The sequence below is a fragment of the Dysidea avara genome, chromosome 4 (genome assembly GCF_963678975.1).
Source record: "Dysidea avara chromosome 4, odDysAvar1.4, whole genome shotgun sequence".
In the NCBI taxonomy this organism is placed as follows: Eukaryota; Metazoa; Porifera; class Demospongiae; order Dictyoceratida; family Dysideidae; genus Dysidea; species Dysidea avara.
Genome location: NC_089275.1, coordinates 42,323,591 through 42,337,045, shown reverse-complemented (window position 1 = coordinate 42,337,045; position 13,455 = coordinate 42,323,591). Strand labels below are relative to the sequence as shown.

General features: G+C 38.5%; 1 protein-coding gene across 2 annotated transcripts in view; it reads right to left on the bottom strand.

Moving 5' to 3' along the window:
* The window catches only part of LOC136252220 (ubiquitin carboxyl-terminal hydrolase 4-like), a 59,088-nt gene that overhangs the window by 35,117 nt on the left and 10,516 nt on the right, over positions 1-13,455 (bottom strand). For both annotated transcript variants that reach the window (XM_066044614.1, XM_066044615.1), the window contains exons 7-13: positions 11,829-11,973; positions 11,516-11,555; positions 10,711-10,844; positions 9,076-9,120; positions 8,674-8,790; positions 6,738-6,848; positions 6,416-6,529 (exon numbers count right to left, since the gene is read on the bottom strand). In XM_066044614.1, the coding sequence (XP_065900686.1) occupies positions 6,416-6,529; positions 6,738-6,848; positions 8,674-8,790; positions 9,076-9,120; positions 10,711-10,844; positions 11,516-11,555; positions 11,829-11,973 (706 nt within the window). The remainder of the gene's footprint in view (positions 1-6,415; positions 6,530-6,737; positions 6,849-8,673; positions 8,791-9,075; positions 9,121-10,710; positions 10,845-11,515; positions 11,556-11,828; positions 11,974-13,455) is intronic.

Below are 13,455 nucleotides of genomic sequence, written 5' to 3'. Positions count from 1 at the left end.
GAGTATATTGTCAGGAAGAAAGAAAACACGATTTTTGTGTATTCGTAGCTCAGTGCTGCCTTTATGAAAATGAAATAATTTTTGCTGTGGACACGCCCTCCACCATCAGTAGTCCACATACCAAATTTGAGCTGATCCAGCAACTTTCCATTTGTCTTTGGAGATATAATGCAGAGACTGTCCTCCGCTACTGGGCTCTCCACCCAGTTGTGGAGAAAGATGTTTGACTTATTTGTTTTTTGTGTGTGCTTTTTTGTATGTGCTTTTTTGTGTGTTTATGTAATAGTTGTAACACGGACATGAGGGCTTTGCCTGATATGTATGTCAGGAAAAGTCTGAATGCCCCATGTTACAGCTAATATGTAACACTTATCAGGCTGATAGCCTGTACAGGACAATCAATCACCCAAGCCAATACTATTGCAGTAACTGGATATATTATATATGCATACGTTAAATTTTTGATCATGGGTCAGCAGCTAGTACGTTCTGGTTACGTTTGGTGACGATGAATGGACATATCCTAGAGATAACACGGAAAATTTCAGTTACACAAGTTTAATGTTTTAATCAGTGCTATTGAATTGTTTATGAAAAAGTATGGAGTTAACCAAAGGCCTAAATAGGTAAGCTTGCTTGTAGAGTGGTTACTCCATGCAGAGTGGTAGCTTCATGATGGGTGTGTGTCCGTATTCGAAAATGTGTGGAAATGATTGGTGAATAAGCTATAGCGCTAGTTATCACCTTAGCCCAATGTTTTTCAACTCGTAGGATAACAAAACACTCTCCGTCTGAGTGGTTTTCATGGCAAAATCCAAGTCGTGCATCCTAATCACATGGGTATTAATCGATCCCACAATCAATTTTGGCCTCAACGTCTATATAATCACTACGCAGTTGTAGCCCGGCTAGCTGGGCTACATATGAAATGTAGCCTGGGTGGCTCCGTTGATCTGAGGTATGAAAGTGTTGCATATGTGTGACCGGATCTGCGAAAACCCAACACAACTGTGCAAGCCTAAAATTAATTTACAGTATAAAGCATTGAATACGTACATTGGGTGAAATATTTGCGTATTATTGAAAAAATTACATAAATTTTTTAAATGCCTCTTTCTCAGTGACGAAAGGGACTAACAATAAAACCCTGGATATCATCTTATTTGCATGCCCAAGAGGAGATGGAAAATCTTTGTTTCATTGCAGTAAACCCAAGGATACATAAGTTATGAGCATTTGTTTATGTTGCGTCGAAGCGATCATACGCAATCAATTTTTCTACACTAATTTTGCCTTTGTATGCAGTGAAGAAGGGTGAGTAAAGGAAAAACTTACCCAGCAATTAATTCCCCTGTTCATGGCAAACACGATGATGAACATTTTAGCCCGGTACCTCAATCCGTTGGTAAGTTACAAGCGTTTTTGTAAGCACCTGTAATATATTTTCCCTATACTTGCTGTACAAATCGATTTTTCTGTTGTTGCTACTTTGTAGGGCTGTAACTCTCAAAGTTATTGGCATATGAGGCTGAAACTTTGCCAGAGGGTACACTTGGCTAAGTAGATTATAAATATTTAATAAACAGGAGTTTGAAAAATGCTCGACTGTGTCGGGTTTTTTCAGATCCGCTCACATATATAATAGAAAAATAATTTCGGACAATTTCAATTTGAGCAAAATCGCTTCAAGCATTCCAAAGATACGACACTTCAAAAATTAGTTTAGTTTCTTGTTTTTTTATTTTACTTTTTCTTCTCTTGCACACTTACAAAACCTGCCATAAAATGCGAATGCAATATCCAATTGCCTTGAAATTTGGCACACAGAAGAGGGTAAAAAGGCACATTATGGTGCCAAGTTTGGCTGGAATACGATGAGTTATTAACGATTATTCATGAAAAATAACACCAGAATGTTGTCAAGCCTACAGGGTAAACCGCTTATGGGAAGAAGCTCAAAATCGGTATGTGGAGAGGTACCTCAAACCTTTTGTGGTTTGAAAGAAATTAATCTAAAGACCATGAAGATACAGTGAAACAACCAACGGTGTGTACAGATGGATTAATCATCTTAGAAAGGCCCTTCAGTGGTTTAGAAGAATTATACTTAAAGCCACACACGAAATCCAACTTCGTGTTGAAAGTGTGAGATCGAGATACGTTAATAGAGCAGTCAGCGTAGAAGTCACCATGTAGAGAGTTCAGTTACATTGGAATTAAGTCTCCTTGTAGAGAGCTCGGCTTTCAAATCACCTTGTAGAGAGTTCAGCTTTTTTACAAGTCACCCTGTACAGAGCTCAGCTACAAACAAATCACCCTGTAGAGAGATCAGCTAGAAACAAGTCACCCTTAGAGAGATCAGCTAGAAACAAGTCACCCTGTAGAGAAAGCCGCTAGAAATAAATCACTCTGCAGAGATCAGCTAGAACCAAGTTACCTTGTAGAGAGTTCAACTATATTTCAAATCACCCTGTAGAGAGTTCAGCTACAAACATATCATCCTGTAGAGAGATCAGCTAAAAACAAGTCACCCTGTAGAAAGTTCAACTACATTTCAAGTCACCATATACGTAGAGAGTTCGGCTAGAAATGAATCACTTTTCAGAGAGATCAGCTAGAAAAATCTAGAGATCAGCCATAAACAAGTCACCTTGTAGAGACATCAGCTAGAAAACAAGTCACCCCTAGAGAGATAAGCTAAAAACAAGACACCCTGTAGAGAGTTCAACTTTATTTCAAGTCACACTATAGATAGTTCAGCTAGAAACAAATCACCCTGTAAAGAGAGCAGCTAGAAATAAATCACCATGTTGAGAGATCAGTTATCTGTAGAGAGTTCAGCTAGAAACAAGTCATCCTGTAGAGAGATCAGCTAGAAACAAGTCACCCTTGGAGAGATCAGCTAGAAACAAGTCATCCTCTAGAGAGATCTGTTAGAAACAAATCATCCTGTAGAGAGATCAGCTAGAAACAAGTTACCATGTAGAGAGATCAACTAGAAATACATCACCCCGTAGACAGGTCAGCTAGAAACAAGTCACCCTGTATGTAGAGAGTTCAACTGCATTTCAAATCACCCCGTAGAGACTTCAGCTACAAATAAATCGAGATCAGCTAGAAACAAGTCACTCTGTAGAGACATCAATCACCCTGCAGAGAGATCAAGTCCAAGTCACCTGTAGAGAGTTCAACTACATTTCAAGTTACCCTATAGAGACTTCAGCTAGAAACAAATCATCCAGAGAGATTAGATAGAAACAAGCCACCCTGTAGAGAGTTCAGCTAGAAACAAATCATCCAGAGAGATTAGTTAGAAACAAGTCACCCTGTAGAGAGTTCAGCTATAAACAAATCACCAAGTAGAGAGATCAGCTTGAAACAAGTCACATTGTAGAAAGTTCAACTACATTTCACGTTGTTCAACCAGAAACAATGTTATCCTGTAGAGATTTCAGAAAAAAAAATCAACCAGAGAGATCAGCTAGAAACAAGTCATCCTGTACAGTAGAAACTAGTCACCCTGTAGAGAGAAACAAGTCATGCTGTAGAGAGTTCAACTACATTTCAAGTCATCCTACAGAGAGTTCAGCTAGAATCAAATCACTCTATAGAGAATCAAGTCACCCAGTAGAAAGATTAGCTAAAGTCAAGTCACCCTGTAGAGAGTTCAATTACCTTACAGAGTGTTCAGCTAGACACAAATCACCCTGTAGAGAATTCAACTACATTTCAAATCACCCTGTAGAGAATTCAGCTAGAAAAATGTCGCCCTGTAGAGAGATCAACTATAAACAAGTCTACATTTCAAATCAGTCTCTGTAGAGAGTTCAGCTAGAGTCACCTGTAGATAGAGAAAAGTTACCTTGTAGAGAGTTCAGTTACGTTACAAGTCACCTTGTAGAGAGTTCAGTTACGTTACAAGTCACCTTGTAGAGAGTTCAGTTACGTTACAAGTTACCCTGTAGAGAGTTCAGCTACAAGAAAACTGTATAGTGTAGAAAGTTCAGCATTCTTTTTGTAGAGAGTTTGGTTAGGCTATGAGGCACCCTGTGGAGACAAATGATTCTAGGAGTTCTCCAGCTACATTACAGGTCTCTCTGTAGAAATTTCAGCTACAAACATTTCCCTGTAGAATATTCAGTTGCAAACAATTCAACCTGTATAGCTAATTTGATATTATGATCAATCAACGTAATTATAAATACTAATAATATTGTTTAAATGTACACGTAGCTAAATAAGTAATTATAAAAATCTCAGTCTCTCTCATAATACTCATTCCTGTAGTAAAGAAAAAAGACAAGTTAAAAGAAATACCCAAAGCTGGCCATAGGCTGGCTTTAGGTATAAAATTACAAGATATCTAATCAAAAACAGCCAAGCTGGATATGGCCTCCAAAAAAGGCAGGATGGAAAAAGATGTGAAATCCCAGTGGGCAGCCAAGAAATGGCTGTGATGGTAGGTTAATGGGTTTTAATAATGACAATTCAGGTGAATTTGGTGCCGAATCCTAGTGAAGTGATATCTAATCAAAAAACAGCCAAGCTGTAAAAAGGATGTGGTCTCCAAAAAAGGCAGGATAAAAAAGATGTGAAATCCCAGTGGGCAGCCAAGAAATAGCTGTGACGGTAGGTTAATGGCAAACAATTTTAATAATGACAAATCAGGTGAATTTGGTGCTGAATCCTAGTGAAGTGATATCTAGTCAAAAAACAGCCAAGCTGTAAAAAGGATGTGGCCTCCAAAAAAGGCAGGATGAAAAAAGATGTGAAATCCCAGTGGGTGGCCAAGAAATGGCTGTGGTGGTAGGTTAATGGCAAAAAATTTAATAACGACAATTCAGGTGAATTTGGTGCCGAATCCTAGTGAAACTTGGAGAAAGCAACACAAATTTACCTAAATTATTGTCGTTATTAAAAGTTTTTACATTAACCTACCATAATAGCCATTTCTTGACTGCCACCTTGAATTTCACCTTTTTTTTGGAGTCCACACCCTTTTGCAGCTTGGCTGTTTTTTTGATTAGATAATATATTACTAATGATCATTCAATATGACGTCTTGTATGACAAGTACCAACTGTTCTTGATATTTAAGGAGTTTATCAAAGTATTTGATTGCTGTACAACCATGAAAACAATGAGTTTACCTATTGTGTAGTACAAGAAAATTATGTCTTTAAACTGTCTGATCAAAGGCACTAATACAGCAGCACTTAAAAATTACCAACAATATAAAGTCATCATGAATGTTCTATATAATAGTTAGACGTCAAGAACCAGGGTTCTACGGGATTTAGAAAACTTGTAGGCTCTGGGCTGTAGCGCCTGAGGGTTTTCTAAATCCCGTAGAACCCAGTGGTTCTTGACGTCTAACTTATTTAGACTACAACTCGTCATTGTACCTTGAGTTGACAGCTGCTTGTAAATGGGAAATGTATGGCTAATTACTAGAAACAAGCCCTCTACACCTCCCTACATGGCGGGACCTCAGCGGGGCTGTTGCTACCCATTTAAACGCCCATGCGTTGTCAATGTTACAGGCGCGTGCTATGTATCTGGACTCAGTGACTGGACTACAACTCACTGTTGCTGTTGTTGTGCCTCGACAGCTGCTTGTAAGCAAGTAATGTGGTGTTGATTAGTACAAACAAGCCTATTACACCTCCCTCTAATTCAGTACGGCTGTTACTAGCCATTTAAACGCCCATGCGTTGCCAATGTTACAGACACGTAATTATCGTGTTTCGTATCGCCTCAGAGCGTGGTCTCTATTGGACATGAGCGTGGCTCTACGAGATTTAGAAACCACGTTTTCAGCCAATCAAATTTCAGTATCAAACTTGTTGTAGTCTAATAAATGGTTTGATGAGGATTCTTGTAATTACATAATTAAAGGGGGTATACTATAGGAATCCAGTATATAGAATAAAGTATTAGGCATGATATGTGATAGCAAATCCAATGATGCTATCTTTTGAGCTGCAGAGATTTTAAGGACAACATACGTAGTTTGCAGCCTTCTTCAAGAATCATACAAATTCTGTCCACATTTTAAAGCTAATTTTATAAGGTGAAGTAACCATTTCTTTTAAAAACAATGTATTAGTAAGGTTTCTCTTGGTAAACCAATACTACAAAATGCTTCATTAGAGCATTTACTAACTTTCAAGCTATAATTTGTCCTTTCATGAAATCAAATGAAGTGGCTCCTATCAAAAAAAGGAAGCTACAGATACAAGCAGTATATAGAAAGAATGTGGTGCTTTTGTCCAGAATGTCCACTTCCACTCATTAAGCTACTCCACTAAGTGCTTAATATTTCGATAGTGCAGTACAAGTGCCAAGATCACACAGAAATACGTACATACTAATACACTATACTAAAACATGATACATGTATTGTGTATCAAACCTCTTCAATTCGTTTTATTGGATTGCTCCTGACCACACGGATAACCAGTTCTCTTGTCTTAATGAAAGGTATCGGCAATGACATGCACATGAACGGGTTGAATTCCCTTGACACCTGAAATGAAGAGATATATAATTTGGACAATAGAAGCAAGATGCTACACTTTAAAAGATTAAATTGATAGGTACAAGTTCTTCCTGCATGAGGTGGGTGTTCATTTAAATATTACACATAACATTATGGGCACACACATGAATAGTGATGCCACAGCAAAGAGTAATGTCATATGGCCCTTTCTACACATGCACATGCATAATCTTACCTTATTACAGTCAGGACACACCATTGTGCACTTCAGTTGTCCCCAGAACAACTTCACCACTACTGACTTGTTACGCATCAGGTACTTTGTCCAGGCCTCTTGAGCAATCTCCTAGAATACATAAACACAATTAAGTCAGTGTCAGAAGCAGTGTGGCACATTCACATCAGCCACAGAGTTGATTTTTAGGGAGTGTGCATTGTAGAAGTTTTCTTATCCTAATATAATCACCCAGTGATGCCATATTGGTACATTGTATATAGCGTTTCATATATAACACACAAGCAGGCATGCACGCACGCACGCACGCACGCACGCACGCACGCACGCACGCACGCACGCACGCACGCACGCACGCACGCACGCACGCACGCACGCACGCACGCACGCACGCACACGCCTGAACAAATCTTCCATGAATATTTTGTTATAAAATGCAAAAATATTTCAAAAGAAGGATAATGTATATTTTGCTAATATCCCTGATCAAAATTCTGCATGGGCTACATATGTACATGTACCATGAAGCCACCTAACTTTAAAGGCAAATATATCTTATATACCCTGGCTGGCCATGGTACATTTTAAGTTAAACCATGGTTGGCTATGGTACATTTTACATGTACCATGGCCATGATGTGGGAACAGTACTGCCAATTTCTTTACCGTACGGAGGGAAACTATGGAGGAGGAAAAATTTGGTGAATCAAGCAAAATATCACTGTTGGCAAAATAAAATTTGAATTGTTAGCAAAGTGCACATCTTGTTTAATTAATTAGATTACTAATTGCTGTGTCTGAAGCGAGAACTGGGAGTACCACGCCTCTTCATGCCTGGAGTCAGCTATCAACTAAAAGGTAATACTTTATAGACAGTAGATCTACACCCTCTGGAATAGTGAATATATTACTTAATATGGTAGGACCCGCTACTTGTCACGCCCGTTTCAAGGTGAGGTTTGAGGATACCACTTGTACAGTAGCTAGCTACTTAGTGAGGTAGTCGAGGCAGGCTTGGCTCTAGTGTGATGCCTGGCCAAGTAGCCCTTGGTTGAGTAGAAAGTTCAGGCTTAGTTCGAGGCTTGGTTTGCTATTTTCTTCACCAGCAAAGTATTTGAATGGGGAAAATTTGGTGAATTCATGGTCATTCGCCAAATTTTAATGGTGCAAAAGATTCCCTCCATACGGTATATAAAAACTCAAGCTGAAATCGATAGTGGGAATTTATTTTTAGTCATGTGATGAAAACCATGTGTCCGATTTTGCATACTACACCACTCAGACGGAACCCTTGCCATCCTGTGAGTTGATAAATGTTGGTTTAAGATGAGAACTAGTGCTATAGCATATTCACAAGCAGTTCTTATTCTTATTAGTACTTTACAGTGGTTCACTGCATTTAGGAATACGGACATGTCCACTTTTTGAGTAACACGAGATAAACACTCTATAGCGAAGCTTAACCCTATAGATGTTTAGGAAAATTTGTAAACAGTCTGTAAAATGATGCAGCAACTTTAAAATAAAAAATCGCTTAGTTGAACTTTTCTGTGATACCCTTAGGACTTGCTGTTCATGTTAACAAACGTAGTCACAACATTAGTAGCTGCTGTCCCATAATCAAATTTCACAAGTTCGTCTATATACTAAATTCAGTGGTCGGTTTTGTATTGGTTTGGGTGATTAATCGCCCGCAGGCTCTTAGCCTGCAATTGGACATTGTACATACCAGTTGTATCATGTGCCCTTGTGATTTGCTTGATGCGGTATGTAAACCCACGCTCTCGGGCCTGACGGCCCTCAAACTTGGGTGTACATATCAGGCAAATCACTCGGGCCCATGATAGAACTACGTATTACATATTTTATGCGTGTGCAAAATGTGCATATTATATGTTGCATATGATGCTATAAAACTCTACAGAGTTACATATACCTTGTCTTCTCTTCCTTCGCTCTTAATGTCCATATCAACATATGGCTTCTTCAATACCTGGTTCAGGTCCTCATGCAGACCATCTAATACAAAGGCTAACAGTTCTGAAGAGTCATGCTGAAGGGGAAAATTGCACTAATTGTCACAATTGATTGTGGGTTTCATCTGAATATTACAAACTAAAGCTATAATAAACTACTGAAACTTCCATTACAGTATACACACACATACAGTATGGACATGTACAGCATTGCTATAATCACACACACACACACACACACACACACACACACACACACACACACACACACACACACACACACACACACACACACACACACACACACACACACACACACACACACACACACACACACACACACACATCTCACTGTAGTTTACCGGGTTATAGCCAGCAAACTGAGGAGCAAACTTTCCAATTGTAGCCTACCAGAATAAGATAAAGTACATGCAGTACTAAAGACAATTTACAGGAAACCATTTAACATCCTCTGCATTTCTAGCTAACACACAACAAACTGTAATATAAAAACCAACTGGACAAAACTTCGTAACTTTCCATTAATCACACACACACACGCACGCACGTATGCGTGCACACACACACACACGTATGCGTGCACACACACACACACACACAGAGTATAATAAATACACGCATTGCAAAATTTTCAACTGTATGCTATAATTATGTTGCATAGTAGAGACCTGAGAAATGGTACATCACCTACTGGCCACTTCAAACGTCTCTGATTAGCATAAATAATTGGATATGAGCTTTAGACTATGTCTCGTGTGGGCTTTGGTCACTGGTTAATGTTGACTTCCAGATCAAATTACTGCTCACTTATGTAGTGACAAAATACTATAACTCAATGCTAAGCTCGTCAATGCTTACAACAATTATTTTTTATGATAATAAACCAGCAATGATTTCTAATGATACATATCATCACACAATAGTGATAAATGCCGTGACTAGAATTGGACAAAGCATGTAGCAAAATTCATCACAAGTATCTAGATACCTATTTGCAGGTACAGTATCTACTGCATTCTAACACTATATTTGTTTCACTTCCCATTCCCTATTACAGCAGTGAAATTAATCCCTAATTTTACTGCAGTGAATGTTGCAATAGCAATTGCATTGAGCAGCACATGTGCTACAGTGTAGCATTACCTATTAGTTATTGCCAGCAATGCTACTAGGGTGTAGTGCTATGGTTCAAAATACTCATTACCTTAGAAACGGTCTTCATTGCAATGGTTGCTAAAGCAACTATGCTACCACTTGCCTAGCAACCATTGCTAGAATAAAAAATTTGGGCGATTGCTACTTACATTTTAGCAATCACACCCTAACAACCGTCGTTTCATTGAATTCACTCATCTTTACCTCATGAAATTTATCCATTTTTGTTTTATGGTATTCATCCCAAACTTCACCACTACCCATGCTATAACTAGTACAAATACCTCATGGCTGGAGCAATGAATTTTAAAGTAGTTAGTTTACATTTAGCAGTTTTTATACTGTGGGTGAATTGTAGGACAAAGTGTACAAAGCACACACAGCATGTCTAGCTACATGTAGCATGCTACAGCTAGTGGGGTCTGAAAACATGCTCTCCCAGTGACTTATAATGTAGCTGAACTCTCTATAGATTCATTTATTTGTAGCTGAACACTCTACAGGGTAAAATGAATCTGGAGGTATATTTAAAACCAATAATCACTGCAGCAGCAGCAGCAGCAGCATCCAAAAAGAAACTAACTGACTGCTCTATTAGAATATCTGACTACTTGTAGCTTGATTTTTACAAAAGAGGTCAGGTTGAAACCTGATCAACCGTACTGGTGGCGCTGCCCCTGAATACACTTGTATATGAACTAGAGATTTCAATGATTTGAGTGCACACACGTGTGTGCTTGTGAAATTATGTACGTAGCTAGTATGCATTCTTTGGAAGTTTAAAGTACCAATCATTCAAACACCAATCATTACTGACTGACCTTCAAGTTACGAGGGTGGATACAGGAGGTCTTACCACTCCACATTTCATGAAGAAAACTACCATAAGCTTTAGCCAAGTTCCCTCCCATCCCCAAGGGGTTCTTCTCATTGATGTGCTTACGATATGCATCCTCTGTTGTAATAGAAAGGGCAGAAATGCAATAGTATAGCATACGTATCATAACACCAGCTAGGGTTCAAAATATGCAACATACTAACATATGTAGAGATAGTGATCAAAGAAAATCAAATAGGTACAAACACAAATAGAGAGAAAACTGACACTCTTTGTATAGTAATATCTCTCTATAGAATGTACGTGTTGAGCTGTATCCTCAAAAACGTTTAATAACTCATGGATGCAATTACACACAATCTTGAAATTTGGCCTAGTTGTAGCACAGTTTGACCTGCTAAAAATATTTCAAAATCTTTTCGTTCAAATGTCTGGCACAATATTTATGGTCAATCAAAATTTTCACCATACATTTCCTATGGGGAAGCCATAAAAATGCTGTATCCATTACAACCTCTTCCTGGACTTGTAATGGAGCCAAACTGTGTGTGTCTGTTGTTGACAGTTTTACTGTCACCACTGATCACCTGGTTGGCTGAAATCTTAATTTTCTTAGAAAAATCCACTTTTCATTTTTAGCTGTTTTTCAGGATACAGTTCAACTTTTATATACTTACCATGTAAGTATACGCACTAAGAAGATTTATGGTAATTAAGTTTAAAGGTCTATTGAGCATGCAGTGGTGCAATCTGGTATACGTACATAGTACAACAAAATAACAACTTACTCAAAAAGTACTCTGTCAAAGTGTAAGTATTGCTGAGGCACTGAAATGAGATCAATTAGAAGCATAATAACATCTGTCTTGGTATTGGTATACATTACAAGCTGCCATATCACACATTGTGGGCATAATACGTTACGTATGCAGACACTACAGTGCACACACACTCACACACACACACACACACACACACACACACACACACACACACACACACACACACACACACACGCATGCACACACACACACTCACACATATATGCACGCACACTCACTTATCCATTCACGCACGCACATTATGTGCACACATGTATACCTGGAGAGCAGTGTTCGTGTAGGATGCATTCCCAAGATTACTGAGGCCACACACACCAGGTTCAGATGGTTGGTCATATCCCCAATAAGATGATGAACTCATTCCACTAGTAGTGGACCTCATGGAAGAGCCAACTGAACTAGACCTGGTGGAAGACAAACCATACTTGTATTACTGATTGAAGTGTAATTACTGTGTGTAGAGAATGCCATATATGAAAATGAGTGATATACATATGCATACTTCATTTGTAAATAGTGGATTCACTTCCATTTAGTTGTGAATTGCATGCATAATTGCATACACACGGTACGTACCTATTCCATATGTGCATGTGCATTTGGTGTGGGTAGGGCAAGGATTTATAGATACATACATGTAATGGTGGCAGGTAGCATACAGGAGTTTGATATATGCATAAAATGGTGGCCATGTGCTGCATAGTGTACAAATAAGTGTTTTGTGTATAATTTTATCTTTCGCTACAGTGGATGGTGGCTAAATAGTCAGGTATCAGGCTGTAGTATCATTGGCAGGAATGGTGTGTATTAACTCCCTTTAGTGGTGTGTGGAATACATATGCATTGTACAGGTCCTCTGTCACAGTTTGATGGCACATCTATTTGGCTATACTTGCACTATTACCAGCTCAAGATTAATTCTTAATGGAAAATCAGCAGTTGTTATCCACCAGAAAGAAATCACTGCATATACTGATGCCATCATTTATTTATTTTATTTATTTATTAAGGCTTTACAGCACAAGTGCTGAAGGTTAAGCTTGTCATGTCTAGTGGAGGTGGAATCAAAGTTATGAGTAGTTACACAGATGAAGAACATGAAGCACATTTTAATAATTATACAAGTTATATCACCGTGATAAAATTTGTGAAAGCTCATGACAAGATACCAGAATCTATTCTGTAACTCATCACATCATCAAGAGTTAATAACTCTTGACATCATGCATATGTAAAAACTACTATTTCACAGAATGGGACACAGTGCTAATAGATGACAGGGCAAGAGTTATTAATGATCATCACTACGATTATTTTCATGAAGAAATTGATAAGAGCGGGAGAAGAAAGAAAAAAAGAATTACTGTTAATGATCAAGCGTCACTAAAGAAGATACATCCATCAAATACCATATAATTTCCATGATTGCAAGATCAAGACTCAGTATGGTATGCAGACAGAAGCTTGAGCAGCCAGGCAAACAGCCTTGTGGAAGGCAAAAGAAGTCTCAGGACATGTAAACAGTGAAAACAAACAACCAAAGACAGTAAAGAATCAATAACACAAATGATGGCTGGAGTATAGGAAGTGACTGCCACGTGTGAAGACCAGATGAAGGTCTGTAGTGCCTAAGAAATGAACGCACACAAGAAAGAATGGGAAGGTTTAGTCAAAACACTGCATGTCATTGAACTTATTACTCCTAATAGCAGCCACCAATAGTGTGTACATATCTTTCAGAGGGCTTGACAAGCTAGGATCCAATTAAGGTATCCTTGCAAATTATCTAGCACATATTGGTAAAAAGGAGGCTTTTTTGATCACCATAGTAACCCAGTCCCTAGCCTCTGATAGTAATCCAGTATAATGGTTCACTTATGCATGAT